We start from the raw sequence: 24,716 nt of genomic DNA, 5'->3' as shown, positions 1-24,716 counted from the left end.
CTGCTATGCCGGACGTACACACCTTTTTCCAGGGTGTTTTGAGAATCCAGCCTCCCTTTGTGCCACCTGTGGCCCCGTGGGATTTGGCGGTGGTTCTTCGGGCCTTACAGGGTCCTCCTTTTGAGCCCTTGGAGTCAGTGGAGCTCAAGTGGCTAACTTTTAAAACTGTTTTCCTCTTGGCAATTGCTTCTGCCAGGAGGGTTTCAGATTTGGGGGCGCTTTCTTGTCGTCCCCCTTTTCTGATTTTTCATCAGGACAGAGCGGTGCTTCGCACTCGTCCTGATTTCCTGCCTAAGGTGGTTTCCAGGTTCCACATTAATCAGGAAATTGTTGTACCAGCCTTTCAGTCACCTGATCTTTCGGCTGGGGAGACTTCCTTAGACGTTGTCCGGGCACTCCAGGTTTATGTGGACCGGACTAGTTCTGTGAGGAAGTCGGATTCTTTGTTTATCCTCTTTGGTTTTCACAGGAGGGGTTGGCCTGCCAACAAACAGACTCTAGCCCGTTGGCTTCGTTCTGTTATTATTGAGGCTTATATGCAGGAGGGTTTACCTGTTCCAGCCTCTGTTAAGGCTCATTCCACTCGGTCCGTGGGCCCTTCTTGGGCTGCTAGCCGTGGCGCCTCTGCTGTTCAGCTCTGTAAGGCGGCCACCTGGTCTTCCATTCAGACCTTTTTGAGGTTCTATGCGTTTGACACCTTGGCCTCTCTGGATGCATCCTTTGGGCGCCGGGTTCTCCTATCAGCACAGGAGCGTCCCCGCCCTTAGTTGGACTGCTTTGGGACATCCCCAAGGTCACCCTGTGGACTCCTATGGACCCTGAAGTAGAAAACAAGAGATATGGTAAGAACTTACCTTTGTTATCTCTGTTTCTACGAAGTCCATAGGGTCCACCTGGCTTCATATGGGCTCTGTGACTGGTCACCGGTTTTCCGTCTCCCATTTCTGTGAGTATGGTTCTTGTGTGTTCCAGTCTTCCTTCTCTCTGTTTCGTCTCCTCCTCCGGCCTGGGCTGCTTACCAACTAAGGTGCCTTTGGCTCGGGGGCGGGGTATAGAGGAGGTTGGACCCAAGTGCATCCTGGGAGCAGCTAAAAGCTTTAACTCCGTGGTGCCCGAGGATCCAGGATCCAGCTATACCCCAAGGTCACCCTGTGGACCCTATGGACTTCGTAGAAACAGAGATAACAAAGGTAAGTTCTTACCATATCTCTTGTTTTATACTGTTATTACTACTCACATTACCACGGCTGCACTGTACATGGCTTACACCTATTTATACTGTTATTGCTACTCACATTACCACGGCTGCACTGTACATGGCTTACACCTATTTATACTGACTGTTATTACTACTCACATTACCACGGCTGCACTGTACATGGCTTATACTTATTTATACTGTTATTACTACTCACATTACCACGGCTGCACTGTACATGGCTTATACCTATGTATACCGACTGTTAGTACTACTCACATTACCACGGCTGCACTGTACATGGCTTACACCTATTTATACTGTTATTACTACTCACATTACCACGGCTGCACTGTACATGGCTTACACCTATTTATACTGTTATTACTACTCACATTACCACGGCTGCACTGTACATGGCTTACACCTATTTATACTGTTATTACTACTCACATTACCACGGCTGCACTGTACATGGCTTATACCTATTTATACTGTTATTACTACTCACATTACCACGGCTGCACTGTACATGGCTTATACCTATTTATACTGTTATTACTACTCACATTACCACGGCTGCACTGTACATAGCTTACACCTATTTATACTGTTATTACTACTCACATTACCACGGCTGCACTGTACATGGCTTATACCTATTTATACTGTTATTACTACTCACATTACCACGGCTGCACTGTACATGGCTTACACCTATTTATACTGTTATTACTACTCACATTACCACGGCTGCACTGTACATGGCTTACACCTATTTATACTGTTATTACTACTCACATTACCACGGCTGCACTGTACATGGCTTACACCTATTTATACTGTTATTACTGACATTACCACGGCTGCACTGTACATGGCTTATACCTATTTATACTGTTATTACTACTCACATTACCACGGCTGCACTGTACATGGCTTACACCTATTTATACTGTTATTACTACTCACATTACCACGGCTGCACTGTACATAGCTTACACCTATTTATACTGTTATTACTGACATTACCACGGCTGCACTGTACATGGCTTATACCTATTTATACTGTTATTACTACTCACATTACCATGGCTGCACTGTACATGGCTTATACCTATTTATACTGTTATTACTACTCACATTACCACGGCTGCACTGTACATGGCTTATACCTATTTATACTGTTATTACTACTCACATTACCACGGCTGCACTGTACATGGCTTACACCTATTTATACTGTTATTACTACTCACATTACCACGGCTGCACTGTACATGGCTTATACCTATTTATACTGTTATTACTACTCACATTACCACGGCTGCACTGTACATGGCTTACACCTATTTATACTGTTATTACTACTCACATTACCACGGCTGCACTGTACATGGCTTACACCTATTTATACTGTTATTACTACTCGCATTACCACGGCTGCACTGTACATGGCTTATACCTATTTATACTGTTATTACTACTCACATTACCACGGCTGCACTGTACATAGCTTACACCTATTTATACTGTTATTACTGACATTACCACGGCTGCACTGTACATGGCTTATACCTATTTATACTGTTATTACTACTCACATTACCACGGCTGCACTGTACATAGCTTACACCTATTTATACTGTTATTACTGACATTACCACGGCTGCACTGTACATGGCTTATACCTATTTATACTGTTATTACTACTCACATTACCACGGCTGCACTGTACATGGCTTACACCTATTTATACTGTTATTACTACTCACATTACCACGGCTGCACTGTACATAGCTTACACCTATTTATACTGTTATTACTACTCACATTACCACGGCTGCACTGTACATAGCTTACACCTATTTATACTGTTATTACTACTGACATTACCACGGCTGCACTGTACATGGCTTATACCTATTTATACTGTTATTACTACTCACATTACCACGGCTGCACTGTACATGGCTTATACCTATTTATACTGTTATTACTACTCACATTACCACGGCTGCACTGTACATGGCTTACACCTATTTATACTGTTATTACTACTCACATTACCACGGCTGCACTGTACATGGCTTACACCTATTTATACTGTTATTACTACTCACATTACCACGGCTGCACTGTACATGGCTTACACCTATTTATACTGGTATTACTGACATTACCACGGCTGCACTGTACATGGCTTATACCTATTTATACTGTTATTACTACTCACATTACCACGGCTGCACTGTACATAGCTTATACCTATTTATACTGTTATTACTACTCACATTACCACGGCTGCACTGTACATGGCTTACACCTATTTATACTGTTATTACTGACATTACCACGGCTGCACTGTACATGGCTTACACCTATTTATACTGTTATTACTGACATTACCACGGCTGCACTGTACATGGCTTATACCTATTTATACTGTTATTATTACTCACATTACCACGGCTGCACTGTACATGGCTTATACCTATTTATACTGTTATTACTACTTACATTACCACGGCTGCACTGTACATGGCTTACACCTATTTATACTGTTATTACTACTCACATTACCACGGCTGCACTGTACATAGCTTACACTTATTTATACTGTTATTACTGACATTACCACGGCTGCACTGTACATGGCTTACACCTATTTATACTGTTATTACTGTTATTACCACGGCTGCACTGTACATGGCTTATACCTATTTATACTGTTATTACTACTCACATTACCACGGCTGCACTGTACATGGCTTACACCTATTTATACTGTTATTACTACTCACATTACCACGGCTGCACTGTACATGGCTTACACCTATTTATACTGTTATTACTGACATTACCACGGCTGCACTGTACATGGCTTATACCTATTTATACTGTTATTATTACTGACATTACCACGGCTGCACTGTACATGGCTTATACCTATTTATACTGTTATTACTACTCACATTACCACGGCTGCACTGTACATGGCTTATACCTATTTATACTGTTATTACTACTCACATTACCACGGCTGCACTGTACATGGCTTACACCTATTTATACTGTTATTATTACTGACATTACCACGGCTGCACTGTACATGGCTTATACCTATTTATACTGTTATTACTACTCACATTACCACGGCTGCACTGTACATGGCTTATACCTATTTATACTGTTATTACTACTCACATTACCACGGCTGCACTGTACATGGCTTACACCTATTTATACTGTTATTACTACTCACATTACCACGGCTGCACTGTACATGGCTTACACCTATTTATACTGTTATTACTACTCACATTACCACGGCTGCACTGTACATGGCTTATACCTATTTATACTGTTATTACTACTCACATTACCACGGCTGCACTGTACATGGCTTACACCTATTTATACTGTTATTACTACTCACATTACCACGGCTGCACTGTACATGGCTTACACTTATTTATACTGTTATTACTGACATTACCACGGCTGCACTGTACATGGCTTACACCTATTTATACTGTTATTACTGTTATTACTACTCACATTACCACGGCTGCACTGTACATGGCTTACACTTATTTATACTGTTATTACTGACATTACCACGGCTGCACTGTACATGGCTTATACCTATTTATACTGTTATTACTACTCACATTACCACGGCTGCACTGTACATGGCTTATACCTATTTATACTGTTATTACTACTCACATTACCACGGCTGCACTGTACATGGCTTATACCTATTTATACTGTTATTACTACTCACATTACCACGGCTGCACTGTACATAGCTTATACCTATTTATACTGTTATTACTGACATTACCACGGCTGCACTGTACATGGCTTACACCTATTTATACTGTTATTACTACTCACATTACCACGGCTGCACTGTACATGGCTTACACCTATTTATACTGTTATTACCACGGCTGCACTGTACATGGCTTATACCTATTTATACTGTTATTACTACTCACATTACCACGGCTGCACTGTACATGGCTTACACCTATTTATACTGTTATTACTACTCACATTACCACGGCTGCACTGTACATGGCTTACACCTATTTATACTGTTATTACTGTTATTACCACGGCTGCACTGTACATGGCTTACACCTATTTATACTGTTATTACTACTCACATTACCACGGCTGCACTGTACATGGCATACACCTATTTATACTGACTGTTATTACTACTCACATTACCACGGCTGCACTGTACATGGCTTACACCTATTTATACTGGTATTACTGACATTACCACGGCTGCACTGTACATGGCTTATACCTATTTATACTGTTATTACTACTCACATTACCACGGCTGCACTGTACATGGCTTACACCTATTTATACTGACTGTTATTACTACTCACATTACCACGGCTGCACTGTACATGGCTTATATCTATTTATACTGTTATTACTACTCACATTACCACGGCTGCACTGTACATAGCTTACACCTATTTATACTGTTATTACTACTCACATTACCACGGCTGCACTGTACATGGCTTATACTTATTTATACTGTTATTACTACTCACATTACCACGGCTGCACTGTACATGGCTTATACTTATTTATACTGTTATTACTACTCACATTACCACGGCTGCACTGTACATGGCTTATACCTATGTATACTGTTATTACTACTCACATTACCACGGCTGCACTGTACATGGCTTACACCTATTTATACTGTTATTACTACTCACATTACCACGGCTGCACTGTACATGGCTTATACCTATTTGTACTGTTATTACTGTTATTACTGACATTACCACGGCTGCAGTGAAGTTACATCCTCTCGGTTATAAAGGCCAGTACTATGCGCAGTCTCTACTAACCGGAGACTTGCTGTGACCTCTGGCCTCCGAGCACCAGTGATGTCTATGATGGCGTAAGCAGCATTCATGTATAACTGTCATATTTCATGCCTTGTATATCACGATCATTATCTATTTCTGCCACTTATTCTCTGTGACTGTGAACACACTAGCATATCTGACTCATGAAGACATCTGTCGCTGTTTCCGAGGTTAGTGGATGAGAACATAAGAGGTTTTTCTTCCTGCAGTTTTCATATATTGCTTTTGTTACTGGATCCTTTACTATTAGGGGCTGAGAACAAGAACATTATGTGTTTTCTTTATATACCTTTTCTACTTCAGGGTCCATAGGGGGTCCACAGGGTTGACCTTGGGGTATAGCTGGATCTGGATCCATGGGCACCACGCAGTTAAAGCTTTAGCTGCTCCCAGGATGCACTTGGGTCCATCCTCCTCTATACCCCGCCCCCGGCCACAGTACCTCAGTTTGAGTTGGTGCCCGGCCGGAGTCGGGTGACCTGCGCAGGGGGGCTGCAGGAGCAGCCCCCAAAAGCTTTCTATTTTTATTTAAAAAAAAAAAAAAAAAAGAGCCTGTTAGATTTTTATTTTAAAACAGAGGCTCTAGTGTGGCAGCGACGGGCTGTCTATGCAGACGCCCACGCTGCCGCTCTCCTTCCCCGCTGGCGCCGCGACGCCAGTACTGCACTGGGGATCGCGGCGGGAGGCCAGAGTCCGTACTAGCCGGACTCTGGGTCCCTCCCTGGACTGCTGCCGGAGTCGCCGGGGACAAGGTAAGCCGCGAGTCGCCGATTAGCGGCGGCTCGCGGGTTTTGCCTGCAAATGCAGTCCTTTGCCCCCGGTCCTAGGGGACAGACCGGGGGCCGCTAGCGGTGGCGGCGGGCTCCCCCTCTGAGGAGGAATAACCCGTGGGACCACTAGACCACCAGGTATATATGGCAAGCGGGATGCCGGCAAGCCCTGGGGTTAATATGCTAGCCAGGGGAGGAAGCCTTCCCTGTTTAGCGGCTCCTCCCCTCAGCTCAGCGCGCCTTTCAGCACGGAGTCTGGCGTCGCTGAGCTGCAGATTACTCGGGCCACTCCTCCTCTGAGGTCTCCAGCGGCCATTTTCTCACAGTGGCAGCGCAGATCTTCAGGGAGCACGTGGACAGGTCCCCCTGTGTACCTCTCCCCTGATTAAGCACTATAGCCCTCCCAGACACTGAATCTGGGAGGTTGATTGTAGTGTAAAGGTGCAGTGAGTATATCTTCCTGCATGGTATGTGACTTTTGCTAGTGCTGCCTGTCTGTGCTTATTTTCCGCTTACTGTCAGCTTATACCTATCCCTTTCCTTCTCCTACAAGCCCTACAGGTGTGCGGGGGAAGGGTGTTTCTACTGACCTCACCTATATAGATCACGTATTTGTGAGGTCCGTCACATACAGTTGTGTGCTACACAGTGCCGTATTGTGGGCTGTTGTTTAGCACACCGGTGAGTGCGTTTTCTTCTGCCCTGTTGCCAGATATATTTTTTGACTATATAATATATTCTGTCATGTCAGACGAGGAGGTTGAGCGCTCAGTGGCTCCGGTGTTGGCCTCCTGCGGACGCTGTTCTGCAGGAGTAGATAGGGAGGATTTGTCACAGGATGGCCTGTGTAGTCGATGCCAGGTGGCTCCTGGCCCATCCAGACCTTCTCTGGCGCAGGAACCACCGTGGGCGATGTTTTCTCAAGTGCTGGTGTCTATTGCGGACCGTCTGTCGGTCCCGACTGCTCTCCCTACTAGGGCGTTGCCCCAGCCGACCATCCCCCATTCCCCGGGTGTCCCGCAGTTATTGCGGAGTCCTCCTGGGTCTCAGTCGGTGGGTCCCTATGCGGGGTTGCCTATGTATATACAGGCTTCCCCTGTGCCGCAGCAGCCTGTGGTACCTTTTCAGGCCCCTATGGTGACTCCTCCACCCTGGGTGGATGTGCTCTCCAACTCCGTGCAAAATTTGGCGGCCGCTTCCTCGGCTTTTCAGTCAATGTTGCAGACTGACATGCCTTCTAGGATTTCAAAACGCCCACTCATGACACGGGCTGCTCAGGTATCGGACTCAGAGGGTTCCTCAGATGATGGGGAGGTCCCTGATGACACTGACTCGGACGCCTCGGTCCAGGAAATGGATACCAAGTCGTCCATTAATGTGCGAGCACTAGTTAGGGCGGTGCGAGCTATTCTTCTTATAGAGGATGAGGCACCGGTTCCTAAGTCGAAGTTTCCTAGTTTCAAAAAAACTAAGGTGGCTTCTGCGGTGTTTCCCCTGTCGGATCAGTTGACGGATAATATGGCGGTAGCTTGGCAGGCGCCCAGTAAGAGATTCCTTCCTCAGAAGCGGTTGGCTTCTAATTACCCCTTCCCTGAGGCACATTGTAAAAAATGGGAAACTCCACCGGTGGTGGATTCCCATGTCACCCGTTTAACTCGGGGCGCCACCTTACCATTACCGTCGATATCCTCGCTGAAGGATCCCACGGACAGGAGAGTTGAGACTTGCTTAAAGTCTATTTACTCCCTCTCCGGGGCGGTGGCCCGACCGTCCATGGCCATCTCCTGGGTGGCCAAGGCCTTTGAGGGGTGGGCCAATGCATTGGAAGATACCTTCCCGGACGACGCTCCGGATGTCCAGCGGGCGTTGTTGGGACAAATGAGGGACGCTGCTTCTTACATTGGAGAAGCTTCTTTAGATGCTAGTCTGCTGACCTCGCGGGTATCGGCTGCAGCGGTGTCTGCCCGCCGATCCTTATGGTTGCGGTCCTGGAGAGCGGACTCTGATTCAAAGAAAGGTCTGGAGGCCTTACCTTTCAATGGGGAATTACTATTTGGTCCGGACTTGGACAAAATAGTGGACACCCTGGCTAAATCCAAGTCGGCCTTCCTCCCTTCGGCGGCACTGCCTGCTAAGGTTCGGAGTTTGGCTTTTCGTTCCTTTCGGGTTCAGGGTAAGGCGAAAGGTCAGTCCTTCCCGAGACAGTCTGCGAGTAAGACGGCCTCTAAACCCAAGAAGCAAGCCTGGAGTGCTCGGCGCCCTTCTTCCAAGCAGGAAGATAAACCTGCGGCCTGATGGGACGGGCCTCCCTCTGGGGGACCTCAGAGTGGGAGGCCGACTTCTTCTATTTGCCCAGTGCTGGCACAATACCACCACGGATGCCTGGGTTCGAGAAGTGGTCTCCCAGGGGTACGCCCTGTCTTTTCGGCACAGACCACCCCACCAGTTTTTCTGCACAAGTCCTTCTCAGGACAAGACCAAGGCGTTACAGGTTCAGGAGACTATAGAGTCCTTGCTGAAAGCAGGGGTCATTGTTCCCGTTCCTCTATCACAACGAGGGACGGGGTATTATTCGTCTGTTTCTGGTGCAGAAACCCAATGGTTCTCATCGCCCTATCCTCAACTTGAAGTCTCTGAACAAATTCCTCAGAGTTCCCAAGTTCAGGATGGAAACGTTACGTTCCATCATTCTGGCGATGGAACCGGGGGATTACATGGTGTCCCTGGACATCCAGGACGCCTACCTCCATGTTCCGATAGCATCTTCACACCAGCGGTATCTGAGGTTCGCTATCCTTCAACACCACTATCAATTCCGGGCGCTACCCTTTGGTCTCTCCACGGCACCGAGGGTGTTCACGAAGATTATGGCGGTCATGGCCGCACATCTTCGGAACCAGAATGTACGGCTGCTGCCGTACCTGGACGACCTCCTGTTGCTGGCGAGCTCCCCGGAGGTACTGCTTCAACATCTCCACCTGACGATCGCTTGCCTGCAAGCACACGGGTGGTTGATAATTTGGAAAAAGTCCTCCCTGATTCCATCACAGCGGATGGTTCATTTGGGAGCCCTGCTGGATTCGCGTCAGCAAAGGATCTTCCTGACTCCAGAGAAGGTCGCCTCCCTACAGCTGCGGATACGCAGTTGCCTGAGCCGTTGCCGCCTGTCGGTCCATTCGGCTATGAGAGTTCTGGGGTCCATGGTGTCGACATTCGACATGGTGGAATTTGCCCAGTTCCATTCCCGGCCCCTGCAGGGGCTGATTCTATCAGAATGGAACGGGTTACCTCACCGGATCCGCTCTCAGTTGCTGGTGTTGTCTCCGGACGTTCGGCTATCTTTTGGCTTGGTGGCTTCAGACAGCTCATCTGGTCGAGGGGCGCCCATTTTGGATCCCGGACTGGGTCCTGCTCACGACGGATGCCAGTCTCCGGGGTTGGGGGGCAGTGACCGGCTCTTTGTCGCTTCAGGGTCGTTGGTCAGCGGAAGAAGCACTTCTCCCCATCAACATCCTGGAACTGCGGGCAGTATACAGGGCCCTGCAGTCGTCCGGCCCCGCTCTTCACGGAAGGGCGGTACAGGTGCAGTCCGACAACGCCACCACGGTGGCGTCTATCAACCACCAAGGCGGAACTCGCAGTCAGGCAGCGATGTCGGAGGTGTCTCGTATCCTGACTTGGGCGGAGGGTCACATTCCAGAGATCTCGGCGGTCTTCATCCCCGGAGTCCTCAATTGGGAGGCGGACTTCCTCAGCCGTCACAACGTGCATCCCGGGGAATGGTCGCTTCACCCAGAGGTGTTTCAGCTACTCGTGGACAGGTGGGGACTGCCGGAGCTGGACTTGATGGCCTCCCGTCACAATCACAAGTTGCCCGTTTACGGGTCAAGGACAAGAGACGCAGGTGCAAGTCTGGTGGACGCGCTGTCGGTGAAATGGACGTTTCACCTGGCGTATCTGTTTCCTCCGATATCCCTGCTTCCTCGGGTTCTGCGGAAATTCAAGCAGGACGGCGGCATGCTCGTGCTGGTAGCTCCGGCGTGGCCCAGACGTCCTTGGTACTCCGATCTCAGGAGCCTCTCCATCGACGCTCCGTACCTTCTTCCTCAGCGTCGGGACCTGTTGTCTCAGGGGCCCTGCCTTTACCCGGATCTGGGTCGGCTGTCTTTGACGGCGTGGCTCTTGAGACAGCCGTCTTGAGGTCTCGGGGCTTCTCCAGTTCGGTTATTGGTACCATGCTCAGGGCACGCAAGCCTGCTTCAGCACGGATTTATCACAGAGTGTGGCACACTTACTTTCAGTGGTGTGAGTCCAGACATTATGATCCTCAGGTGTTCCGAGTTTCTAGGATCTTGGAATTTCTTCAGTCAGGATTGGATCTCTGCTTACGCCTTGCATCTCTGAAGGTTCATGTGTCCGCCTTGTCCGTGTGGTTTCAACGGCGGATTGCAATACTTCCAGACGTTCACACCTTTTTCCAAGGTATTCTCAGGATCCAGCCTCCCTTTGTGCCTCCTGTGGCTCCTTGGGACTTGGCGGTGGTGCTACGGGGTCCTGCAGGGTCCTCCGTTTGAGCCTCTTGAGGCGGTGGAGCTCAAGTGGCTGACATTTAAGACGGTTTTTCTCCTGGCAATTGCTTCGGCCAGGAGGGTGTCTGAATTGGGGGCGCTTTCCTGTCGCCCTCCTTTCCTGATTTTTCACCAGGACAGAGCGGTGCTCCGCTCTCGTCCTGAGTTTTTGCCCAAAGTGGTCTCGAAGTTCCATATTAATCAGGAACTTGTTGTGCCAGCTTTTCAGTCCCCACAGGCTTACCTGTGCCAACCTCTGTTAAGGCTCATTCCACTCGTTCTGTGGGTCCCTCTTGGGCTGCTAGACGTGGCGCTTCTGCTGTTCAGCTGTGTAAGGCGGCCACTTGGTCTTCAATTCAAACGTTTTTGAGGTTCTATGCGTTTGACACCTTTGCCTCTCAGGATGCATCCTTTGGGCGCCGGGTACTCCTTTCAGCACAGGAGCGTCCCCGCCCTTAGTTGTACTGCTTTGGGACATCCCCAAGGTCAACCCTGTGGACCCCCTATGGACCCTGAAGTAGAAAACAAGAGATATGGTAAGAACTTACCTTTGTTATCTCTGTTTCTACGAAGTCCATAGGGTCCACAGGGCGCCCGCCCTGACGCACCTGGCTTCAAATGGGCTGTGTGGCTGGTCACCGGTTTTCCGTCTCCCATTTCTGTGAGTATGGTTTCTTGTGTGTTCCAGTCTTCCTTCTCTCTGTTTAGTCTCCTCCTCCGGCCTTGGCTGCTTACCAACTGAGGTGCTGTGGCCGGGGGCGGGGTATAGAGGAGGACGGACCCAAGTGCATCCTGGGAGCAGCTAAAGCTTTAACTGCGTGGTGCCCATGGATCCAGATCCAGCTATACCCCAAGGTCAACCCTGTGGACCCTATGGACTTCGTAGAAACAGAGATAACAAAGGTAAGTTCTTACCATATCTCTTGTTTTTTATTTATATGGCATCCCAAGGGTTCAATAAGGCGAGGGGGAGAATGTGAGGAGATGAAGGGCCGTATTCAATTAGCCGAGATAATTTCATTGCCGACAGCGGGATCTAGTTTCCACCTACATCACGTGTGTTGGATGCAGAAATTTATCGGGCGCGCCCCCGCTATTTTCCCTATTCAATTCCAAAGGATGCGAAAACGGCAAGCCGCAAAGTCGGAACAGGCGGAAAGTGCTGTCAGAAAGGAGGAGTGCGGAGGCTGGGGAGGAGTGCGGAGGCTGGGGAGGAGTGGTGAGAAGATGAGGCCAGAGATAGTTCTATAAAAGCCATATACTTTAGGTTAGGGGTGGGCAATAAGCGTCTCCCCAGCTGTTGTAGAGCTACACATCCCAGCATGCCCTGCCACAGTTTTGCTATTTGGCCGTGCTAAAACTGTTTCAAGGCATGCTAGGATTTGTAGGTCAACAGCAGCTGGAGGGCCGCCTTTTGCCCAACCCTGCTCTAGGGGGTATGCCAATGTTGATATGACTGTGTTCGGTTATGTGTGTCATTATGGGTCAACGTTTGCCATATATATGTATCCACCTGTGCTTAAGAGTGGGCCATACAGGTAGTACCTGGAATGACGCTGACCCCTCCCTGAGAAAGCACTTCATAGGTTACATTCCATGTCCACAGGGGACACTGGAGTTGAATGTTCAATGCACCATTGTTCCCGCTCTTTACTCCCTATTGTGCACTTGCAAGTTCTACTAGACATTCAGGAGCCGGACCCTGCATGGGGTAACCTGTGGAAGGACATCTGGGGGAGATGAGGGGGCCTGGGCTATGTGAAAAACACAGGTCCCGACCTTCGATTGGATTAAGGGGCTCTCTAATACACTGGAGGAGGAATCACTGACAGTGTATTGGATTATTTGGGACCTTGTATTACTTGAGGACTGTTACCTCAATCTGTGGATATCTTGGACATGTTGGGGACGCATCGTCAGTGTGTGCCTAGCCCCATAGTTATCGGACTCATCCCTTGATGTATTGAACGTGTAAGTGTGCCGTGCTGTACTCAATTCTGCCTTCAATTTGTTCATATCGTAAGTAGTCTGAAACTGGTTATACATATTATACGTTGTATGACCCAGCGACGGTACGATGTAACATTACATTGCTCTCACCACCATATACACTGCACAATCTGGTGTATAACAGCACGATGTAACGTTACATTGCTCTCACCATATACACTGCACAATCTGGTGTATAACAGCACGATGTAATGTTACATTGCTCTCACCATCATATACACTGCACAATCTGGTGTATAACAGCACGATGTAACGTTACATTGCTCTCACCATCATATACACTGCACAATCTGGTGTATAACAGCACGATGTAACGTTACATTGCTCTCACCATATACACACTGCACAATCTGGTGTATAACAGCACGATGTAACGTTACATTGCTCTCACCATCATATACACTGCACAATCTGGTGTATAACAGCACGATGTAACGTTACATTGCTCTCACCATCATATACACTGCACAATCTGGTGTATAACAGCACGATGTAACGTTACATTGCTCTCACCATCATATACACTGCACAATCTGGTGTATAACAGCACGATGTAACGTTACATTGCTCTCACCATCATATACACTGCACAATCTGGTGTATAACAGCACGATGTAACGTTACATTGCTCTCACCATCATATACACTACACAATCTGGTGTATAACAGCACAATGTAACGTTACATTGCTCTCACCATCATATACACTACACAATCTGGTGTATAACAGCACAATGTAACGTTACATTGCTCTCACCACCATATACACTGCACAATCTGGTGTATAACAGCACGATGTAATGATACATTGCTCTCACCACCATATACACTGCACAATCTGGTGTATAACAGCACGATGTAACGTTACATGTGACTGCCTGATGTCGTTCATTGCATCGTCCCATAGCATAGCAGAAGGCGCAATGCGATGAACGTGCCATCGGGCGTACACAGTGTACGACAGATCATTTCTGATCCGCGTCTGGATGATATGTTTAGTGTGTTCCAAACGTGTGTGATCTGCAGACCCTATATCCTCACAATGGTGTAGGGAGGAGGGGTTGTTGGACAGACAGAAGGCAGAGCGGGTACAGCTGAGACAATGCTATGACATGCTGCTGTGAGCTTAGGGGATATAAGATTTGGCCTTTTGCCGTGAATCGGTGACCTTGGTGATGGGCAGTTTTGGTGAAATGAAGAAATTGGAAGCGAGATTGGAGAGGGTCTAGGACGGAGTCAGTGTTATCTCTAGAACAGTAATAATGTCTGTCCTGTCTCCTGGGTGCTGGGGGTTTGCAAGGAAGGGGAGAGTAGGAGCAGTACACTGGGAGGCAGACCGTGGAGACCCAGGTGCAAAATACTAGTGTAAAGGTGCGTACACATTTGGCGATATTACTGAGCGATTGCACGATTACAACATTGTAATCATGCACAAATCGTGCACTACAGTGTCTGAAACGACCAGCGATGCGCACTCCCGCTGGTCGTTTCCGACATCGATCATCGCCTGAATATGCAGCACAATCTGCCGATAATGAGACTGGCCATGTTCAGGAATGATGGAGGGTGCCTACACAGAGCGACATATCATTCAGTGTGGGCACTGCAGGTGATCAGGGACGACACTATGATCACCATGTCTTTCCTAATCGCCTAGCAGTGGCGTATCTATAATGGGTGCACTGTGTGCGGGGCACACGGGTCCCGCACCGCACACACTGCACCCATATTATTTTAGACTTAGCTGTCCGTGGTCCCACATTGGGTGTCTGCGCTGCTCAGAACACCAGAAAATGGCGGCCGCGGCCATTTTTCTGGTTTTCTGCGCATGCGCAGTAGACTCCGGGAACACTCTAGTGCCCGGAGTCTACTAAGTCTCCGGTGGCTGGCTAGCTGTGTCGGTCGGCTGCCGGCCACCGGGGAGAGAGGAGGGGGCCCCACACGGGGTGTGCACACGGGCCCCCTCCTCTGAAGACGCCCCTGTCGTCTAGTGTGTACGCGCTTTAACACAGAATGCGCTGTACTGGACGTGTCATGTGTGCGTGTGTGAGCCCCCCAGACAGGGTGGTGCTGTCTCTCCCCTTCTCGTTTATAAATGCCATGGTATAGTGTGAATGGTTCTTACATAATTACCATCCATCTCTCCTTACATGAGAAGAGATTTTGAGGCTCTGGGTACATTGGCATGTTTTGTTTTGCAGGAGAGACATTACTTGCCATCCGGGCACCATCCGGCACCTGTCTAGAGGTCCCAGTTCCAGAGGTACGTTTCCATCTCTCTGCCGTCTGCAGCTTCTGTGTGTTTCTGTAGATCTGAGTGTTTTCTGCATTTTCTCCTACCAGGGGGTCAATGGGCAGAAGAAGTTTCAGATCCATCTGAAGAGTTCAACAGGCCCAATAGAGGTTCTTCTTGTTAATAAAGACACATCAAACTCTCCTCCCGTTGTGGTTCCTGTTCCTCCTCCAGAAGATCTTGTCCAGCCGCCTCCTGCGATAACCAATAGCGGCCAGCGTGTGGCTCTGGATGAGCAGCAGGAACCGGGGGCTAGAACCATAACCGCTCCCTCTGCTCCAGGTGAGTCCCCGCTGCCGAATATGGAATATTGATTCATCTAACGAAATAGGAAGACTGACCTATGACCTTACTATGGCGTCTGATGGTATCTGCGCACTATACAGTATTTGGCCACTTGTCTGGCTGTCTGCAGTTTGGTCATCGGCATGTATATACAACTTGTTCACGGGTGCGGCCATATTGTTTTAGCAGATTGCAGACCTAGTTCACAGCCCATATTCTTGTTTTCTGGGCACTGCCATTACACTTACGTCTGCTCAATGTGAAGCTTACTTGCCGTTCATATGAATGTACCAATAGCAGCAGAGCTTGCTTAAATCTGAGAGAAGAATAACATGTCGGCTCCTGTGTTCAGCCCAAACCGGGATCGGTGCGGTCTGCAGCAGCCAGTGTATGACCAGTATGACCGGCGCTGGCCAGAGCAATAGATGCAGGCTGGATTCCACTACATTTACCAGTGCTGACAGTAATGCCAACTCAAGAAATAAAACCTAATCCTTCCCTGTTACCGGCAATGCTGACGGTCTATCAGTCCTAGACTAATTCCTCTTTCTACTTCAGGGTCCATAGGGTCCACAGGGTTGACCTTGGGGTATAGCTGGATCTGGATCCATGGGCACCACGCAGTTAAAGCTTTGCTGCTCCCAGGATGCACTTGGGTCCGTCCTCCTCTATACCCCGCCCCGGCCACAGGCACCTCAGTTTTAGTTGGTGCCCGGCCGGAGTCGGGTCACCCTGCGCAGTGGGGCTGCATAAGCAGCCCCTAAGCTTTATTCTTTATTTTCTACTTCAGGGTCCATAGGGGGTCCACAGGGTTGACCTTGGGGTATAGGTTGGGAACCAAATCCGGGCACCACGCAGTTAAAGCTTTTAGCTCCCAGGATGCACTGGGTCCACTCTCCCTATAACCCCACCCCCAAGCCAGAGGCACCTCAGTTTAAGTTGGTGCCCGGCCGGAGTCGGGTCACCGTTAGCGCAGGGGGAGCTGATTAGCAGCCCCTAAGCTTATTTTATTTTTTTAGGGACAAAGTTTTTTCATGGACTTTGGACTCTTCAGAGCGGCAGCGTCGGACTGTCCATAGGACGTCTAAGCTGCCGCTCCGTCACCCCGCTGGCGCTGAGACGCCAGTACAGATCTGGGGATCTCAGCGGGACCCCAGAGTCTGTACTAGCCGGACTCTGCGGGCGCCCAGGACTGCTGCCGGATCCACGGGGAGCAGGTAAGGTCGCGGATCACCGCTTGCGGTGATCCGCGCATTTCAAATGCAGTCCTGTGCCTCCGGTCTCAGGGGACAGACCGGAGGCGCCGGCAGTGGCGGCGGGCCCCCCATACCCCGTGTGTCCACTAGACCACCAGGGACTTAACGATCGGTGCAGGGAGCCGGGGTCCCGGGGGTTAATAGCCGGCCAGGGGAGGCAGCCTTCCCTGTTACAGCGGCTCCTCCCCTCAGCTCAGCGCGCCTTTCAGTATCCATAGTCTGGCGTCGCTGAGCTGCTTCCTCCGCGGGCCACGCTTCCTCTGAGGTCTCCAGCGGCCATTTTATCTCTGTGGTGCAGCAGAAATCTCTCAGGATGGCAGTGAGTCCAGTCCCCCTGCGTACCTCACCATCAGGTCAGTGTACACAGCGCTGTAGCCTTCCCAGACACTGAATCTGGGCAGTTGAATGCAGTGTAATAGTGCAGTATATTATATGACATGTTTATGTATATATGTATATATCTGCATTGTATGTGACTTATGCTAGTGCTGACTGTACTTTATTCTCTCACCTGTCAGTGTATATCTATCCCTTTTCTTTATCTGCCCTAATACAGCTGTACTTAGGGTGGTTCTGAGACCTCACATTTATATACTTGTTAATATTTGTGTGGTTTGTCACATACTGTTGCGTGCTGCACGTTGCCATATTTTAGATGGAACTGTGTGTTGCATACGCTGAAAATGGGTCCCTGCAGCTAATTTTTGGCATCAGTCAGGACCAGTATAGTGCTGCTTAATATTTCCGCCAAGATTGGTCAGATATGTCTGACCAGGAGATAGAGCGTTATACTGCACCCATTTTTACTATCCTGCAAGTCATGTGCTGCAGGTGTTAGTGCGGAGGATTTGACTCATAAAGGGTTCTGTATGTGGCGTCATCTGGTGCCGGCCTCTTTCACGACCCCCTTGGGCGGTTTGTTTTCTCGGGATCCTCTCAATTGCGGATCGCCGGGCGGGCCCCATTGTTGTACCTCACTTGGGGTTACTTCACCATACTGCCCTTTTCATCTCAGGGTATCTCGCAGCTTCTTGCACTCTTCCCCTGTGACACAGACTACCGCTCCCTGCAGGGGTTTTTCGCAGTATATGAATTCCCCCTGGTGCCACAATAGTCTGTCATTCCCCTTGCAGGGATTACCACAACAGCCACCCTGGGTGGATGTCGTTTTCTACGAAACGCTAATTGGCGTGGTTGACGCCCTGTGGTTACTTCCCAGTTGGCTCTGCTGTGAACTGGGTACTGTTCGGGGCTCTTTCCCTCTTACACGGGGGGAAGCCTATTTCAGGTATTATTATCCCTGCTTTAGGGCTGGTAGCAGGTCCATTCTGGTTAGAGTGAATGTTGACCTGCACCTGTATCATACACCCTCAGTATTGCGTGCCTTCGGGTTACCTGTTGCTGACTAGCGGGTGGATCGCATAGCGGGACTCTGGCTGTTGCCAGATAGGAGGTGTTACAACAGTGTTTGGCCTCCTGTCCCAAATTCCCTGAGGGTCATCACGAGCCCCTCCTGGGGGGGATGGGCGTGTTACTCGTCTGATTACAGACGTTACTACGCCTCCCATTCCTGCGTGGTCGGATTCTTCGGATCCGTAGGTGGTAACTCTGCCTGAAATCAGTATACTTGCTTTCAGGAGTTGTTACCCATCCTACCATGGCTATAGCATGGTTGGTTAATACTATTGCATATTGGGTTGATGCATTTGTAACGTTTTTTCCCCTCCAACACGTCGGGGGTTCAAATGTATTTGGTCGCTCACGTAATATATGCTGTTGTCATAGGTGGAAATGCCTATATTGGATACCAGTCTCCTAACTTTCAGAGTTCCGGCTGCGACTGTATCCTCCGTAATACCCTATGGCTGCGCTCAGGGAATGCAGAGGTGCAGATACCATCTTTAGGGTTGATATTGTTTGGTCCTGACCTTGACAAGATTGTAGTAACATTGGTAGTATTACTAACGACAAGTTTACCGCTTTCAGCTATGCCCACTACAAGGCCTCAGACTAAGTCTGTTAAGTCTTTTTTGTCCTCTGGGTCAGCCTAAAGGTCTGTTTCTTCGTAGACTGTCGGCATCTACAAGGGCCGACATATCCAGTACCGAGCAGGCCTGGACTGCCAGCCGATCCTGCTTCTGAACCTACGGATATCTCTTCAGTCTGACGGGACAGGCCTACAACTGGGAGATACCGATTTTCTCAGTTCGCCCGGTATTAGTGTCAAGTTGCCGCGGCTACGTGGGTAGGAGGGTACGCCCTCTTTACAAGGGCCTTACAGATCCAGAAAGCTATGCAGTTGTTGCGGTAAGCGGAGCTAATTGGGCCATCCCCACTATCTCAGTGAGGGACTGGTTGTTCTGTTTTCTTTCTGGTGCGGTGGCTGAATGGTCCTCTTTGGCCTGTTCTCTGTCTCAATTCCCTGAACCAGTTCCTAAAGCTACCTGGGCTCAGGAGGAAATCCCTATGCTCCATCATACGATGTTTGGAACCTGGGGACTTTAGGGTATCACTGGATATACAGGACGCGTGCCTACGGGTACTTACAGAGACCTTTCCTCAGCATGGGCTGAGGTTTGCTGTATCACAGCAACACTTACAATTTTTCGGGCTCTGCCTGTTGGGACTGTCCTCAGCCCCACAGGGGTTTACCAGCGTTTTGGATTTTCTGACAGTTCTTCTGTTCAGTATATCCCAATGCTCCTGTACCTGGACGGCCTCCTGCTCTTAGCGGGATCACCGGGGTACTTTACGGCCAGGTCAGGATGACTGTGGCTTCTTCAGGGTGCAGACGTTTAATCAACGGGGAAAAAGTCCTCCCTGCATCCCTCTCTGGGTATTCTTCATCTAGGATCCCTGCTGGATTCTCAGAATCTGAGAATTCTTCTGGCGTAAGACGGAATCTCCTCTCTTCCATTAGGAGTACATGGTTGTCTGCGCAGTCGACAGATGTCTTTACACTCTGGGATGCATGGTGGAATGGGCTCAGTTCCATTCCAGGCCTTTCCATAATTGGCTCATCTCCAGATGGAATGAGTTTTTTTCTGTCGGATAACTGTTCAAACGATGATGCTCTCTCCGGAGGCAAGTCGGTCCCTGTCCGGGTGGCTATGGCCATCTCGTCCAGGGTTTTCTTTGCTAGGGACAGTGTCTGGATCGAATCCTTTTCAGTGCAGTTGGACGTCTGTCGATTCCACCTTGTCAATTAACTTACTCTGGCATAACTCTTGTTTCCCGGTGAACCTGAAAAGGTTCAGTCCGACAGGGTCAGGACAGTGGCTTCCTTTTTAGCAACACTGTTCGTTGGGTGGCAATGACAGGTATGTCACATATTCGGACATAGTCCGAGGGTCTCCTCCCGACCATCTCGGCAGCGTTCATTTCAGGAGCTCTCCATTGGGAAGCGGGAGTCCTCAGCCGTCACGACGTGCATCCCGGGGACTAGTCTCTTCCCCAAGAGAGGTTTCATCTCCTGGTGAGCAGGGGGGGCCCCCCTGAGGTGACCCTCATGGCCTTCTGACTTTATCACACTATGGTGTTACAGTTCAGCTCTGGGGATTCTGAAGCAAACTTCAGCGACTCTTTGTCGGTGAAGTGGTCCTTCCACTTTGTGTACCTGTGTTCTCCGGTCTCCCTTCTTCCTCGAGGTCTTTGGAAGTGTTTTCAATCGAGACGGAGATGTTTTCCTGCTGGTGGCTCCTGATTGCCCCAGATGTCAGGGGTACTTGGATCTTCGGAGTGTCTACATCGATACTCCATCCCTGATGCTTCACTGCCCGGACCTGTTGTCTCAGGGTCCTTGGTTTTGCCTTGGACCTGGGTCGTTTGTCTTTGACTGTGTCCTTACAGTGGTCTTACGGCTTCCCTGGCTTTGTCATCGTTGGAATGATTAGAGAACATGGATCAGCTTTTGCTGGGACCTACCACAAACTGTGGCAGCCATAAATCTTATGGTATTGTACCTGTCGATACAATCCTCCGGTGTCCAGGATTTACAGATATTCTGGCATTCCTTCCGGCTGGCTTGGGTTTCACACTTGGCCTGGTCTTCCTGACAGTGCGGATCTCTACACTGTCAGTATGGTTAAGATATGGAATTGCTTCACTCTGGTATCCAGTTCATCCTTTGGAGTGTTTTCTTGATTATGCCTCTATTTGTCCTCCCTAGGGACTCCTTGGGAGTAAGTAGTGGTTCTTCGTTACCTCCGGGGACAGTCAATGGAACCGCTGGTTGTGATAGCCATTACATGGTCTATTGCTTAGGCTCTCTCTTTCTCTCAGGGTGTTTATATCAACCAGGAGAGTGTCTGAATTGGGAGCGTTCTCATGTGGCTCCCTCTTCTGGAGGGCATCATGTCAGGGTGGGAGTTGCTCTCGCCCTGTGTTTCTTCTTAGTGGTTTTCAGGTTCCATATTATTCTGGAACTTATGGTACGGCCATTCTGTCCCCAGTCCTCTCGGCTGGTGTGGCCTCATTGACTGTGGTCTGGCCTCTTTGGATTTATGTGATCCGTTCAGGTTCCTTACGGAAATCGGACTCCTTATTGGTGGTCTGAGATTTCTGGTTTTCACAGGAAAGGATGGCCGGCCTATAACCAAATGTTGGCTTGGATGGCCTCGTAGGTCTTCCTCAGGGGCCTACCCATGGGTAGGCCTTCCTGTTGTTGATGCTTGTTTTTTCTCGGGCCATGTGACCCTCGTGTGCGGCTCGCTGTGGCGCCTCGGCTGTTTTGCCTTACTAGGTGGCCACGTGGTCTTCTGTCCACACCTTTTTAAGGTTCTAGGCATTGGTTTCCTTTGCCTCTCAGGATGCTTCCTTTTTGGCGACGGATTCTCCTCTCAGCACAGGAGCGTCCCCATCCTTGGTTGAACTGCTTTGGGACATCCCCAAGGTCAACCCTGTGGACCCCCTATGGACCCTGAAGTAGAAAACAAGAGATATGGTAAGAACTTACCTTTGTTATCTCTGTTTCTACGAAGTCCATAGGGTCCACAGGGCGCCCTCCCTGACGCACCTGGCTTCATATGGGCTGTGTGGCTGGTCACCGGTTTTCCGTCTCCCATTTCGGTGAGTATGGTTATTGAGTGTTCCAGTTTTCTCTCTCTTTTTCTCTCCTCCTCCGGCCTTTGGCTACTTACAAACTGAGGTGCCTCTGGCTTGGGGGTGGGGTTATAGGGAGAGTGGACCCAGTGCATCCTGGGAGCTAAAAGCTTTAACTGCGTGGTGCCCGGATTTGGTTCCCAACCTATACCCCAAGGTCAACCCTGTGGACCCTATGGACTTCGTAGAAACAGAGATAACAAAGGTAAGTTCTTACCATATCTCTTGTTTTTTTTAAAAAAAAGAAGATTTTATTATTTTATTTTTACTGTCTTCAGAGCGGCAGCATCAGACTGTCCATCTGGACGTCTACGCTGCCGCTCCAACAGCCCCGCTGGCGCTGCGACGCCGGTACTGATCCGGGGATCGCAGCGGGACCCCGGAGTCAGTGCTAGCGTGGCTCCGGGACCACCCAAGGACTGCTGCCGGACTGAAGGGGCCAGGTAAGCAGCGCTGCATGCGGGGAAAATGCAGTCTTCATGCCGCCGGTCTCTGGGGACAGACCGGCGGCGCTAGTAGCGGCGGCGGGCTCCCCCTCTTCAGGCATACCCCGCGTGTCCGCTGGCCCCCGGGGTGTAAGTACCGGCGGGGAACCGGCTTCCCTGGGGGTTTAGTACTAGCAGCCTTCCCTGCTTCAGCGCTCCTCCCCTCAGCCCAGCGCGCCTTCTCTCATGTGTGCTGGCGTCGCTGGGCTGTTCTCACTCGGCCACTCCTCCTCAGAGCTCTCCGGCAGCCATCTTCCTCAGGCAGCATCGCAGAGCTCCCAGGCAGGCTTCCAGTGGACCAGTCCCCCTGCGTACCTCTCCCCCTGCAAAGGACAGTGTTCGCAGCGCTATAGCCCTCCCAGACACTGAATCTGGGAGGGTGATTGTAGCGGAAGGTGCAGTGAGTATATCTTCCTGCATGGTATGTGACTATTGCTAGTGCTGCTGTCTGTGCTTATTTTCTACTTACTGTCAGCTTTTTACCTATCCCTTTCCTTCTCCTACGGCCCTCAGGTGCGTGGGGGAGGGGTGTTCTTTCTGTGTACCTCACTTATATAAATCTACGTATTTGTGAGGTCCGTCACATACTGCGGTGTGCTCCTCAGTACCATATTGTGAGCTGTTTGGGTTGCATACTTGGGAGTGCGAGGGTGTTATACGCCTTACCTCGTTTCGGTGAGACACTTTTTTTGCAAAAAAGTTTGTGTCATGTCTGATGAGGGGAATGAGCGCTCCGAGGCTCCTGTGTTGTTTTCTTGCCGACGCTGTTCGGCAGGGGTTGACGGGGCAGATTTGTCTGAGGACGGTCTGTGCGGGCGGTGCCAGTTGGTACCTGGACCCTCTAAACCCCCGGTGGCGCAGGATCCTCCGTGGGCAATGTTTACGCAAGTGCTGGCGTCAATCGCGGACCGACTTGCGGTCCCGACTGCGGCCCCTTCTAGGGCGTTGCCCCAGCCTACCATGCCCCGTTCCCCGGGTGTGACTCGTCTGGTGCAGTCTCCTCCCGGGTCTCAGACTGTGGGTCCTTATGCGGGTTTGCCGGTATACGTGCAAACCCCCACGGTGCCGCAGCAGTCGATGGTACCCTTTCAGGGGTATCCTCAGGCAGTACCCCTGCCTTGGGTGGACGTCCTCTCCAGCTCTGTTCAGAGTCTGGCGGCTTCGTCATCGGCTTTTCAACATATGTTGCACAGTGATTTGCCCCCACGGGCGTCCAAGCGTTCCGTTCCGGCTTCATTGGCGGCTCAGTTCACGGACACGGACGTGTCTTCGGATGACGGGGAGATCCATGAAGACTCTGACTCGGATGCCGGGGCCCAGGGGATGGTGGCTAAGTCTTCCATTAATGTGCCGGCATTGGTTAGGGCGGTGTTGGCCATCCTTCACATTGAGGAGGATGTGCCCGCCCCCAGGTCAAAATACCCAAATTTTAAAAAGGCCAAGGTAGCTTCGACGGTTTTTCCCCTGTCCGATCAATTGACGGATCATATGGCAGGGGCCTGGCAGTTGCCCAGAAAGAGGTTCCAACCGCAGAAGCGGTTGGCTTCGAACTATCCGTTTCCGGAGGCTCATTGCAGGAAGTGGGAAACTCCTCCAGCGGTGGATTCCCACGTTACCCGCTTAATTAAAAGCACTACGCTGCCTTTGCCGTCGATCTCCTCCCTGAAGGATCCCACGGACAGGAAGGTGGAGACTTGTTTGAAGTCTATCTACTCTCTCTCGGGGCGGTGGCCCGTCCGTCCATGGCCATCTCTTGGGTGGCTAAGGCCATCGAGAGCTGGGCCAATGCTTTGGAGGATACCTTTCTGGAAGATGCTCCGGAGATCCAGAGA

The 24,716-nt window shown here is 49.9% G+C and overlaps 1 protein-coding gene across 1 annotated transcript in view; it reads left to right on the top strand.

Annotated features, from left to right (window-relative positions):
- Positions 1-24,716, top strand: part of E2F4 (E2F transcription factor 4) — a 97,661-nt gene that overhangs the window by 37,118 nt on the left and 35,827 nt on the right. The window contains exons 4-6 of the mRNA XM_088448609.1: positions 6,245-6,287; positions 15,667-15,728; positions 15,809-16,040. Coding sequence (XP_088304735.1) covers positions 6,245-6,287; positions 15,667-15,728; positions 15,809-16,040 — 337 coding nt within the window. The remainder of the gene's footprint in view (positions 1-6,244; positions 6,288-15,666; positions 15,729-15,808; positions 16,041-24,716) is intronic.

Source organism: Taudactylus pleione, unplaced genomic scaffold, assembly GCF_031769625.1.
Source record: "Taudactylus pleione unplaced genomic scaffold, aTauple2 ptg000461l, whole genome shotgun sequence".
In the NCBI taxonomy this organism is placed as follows: Eukaryota; Metazoa; Chordata; class Amphibia; order Anura; family Myobatrachidae; genus Taudactylus; species Taudactylus pleione.
The sequence above is the reverse complement of the archived record's forward strand: the minus strand, read 5'-3'. Positions and strand labels throughout refer to the sequence as shown.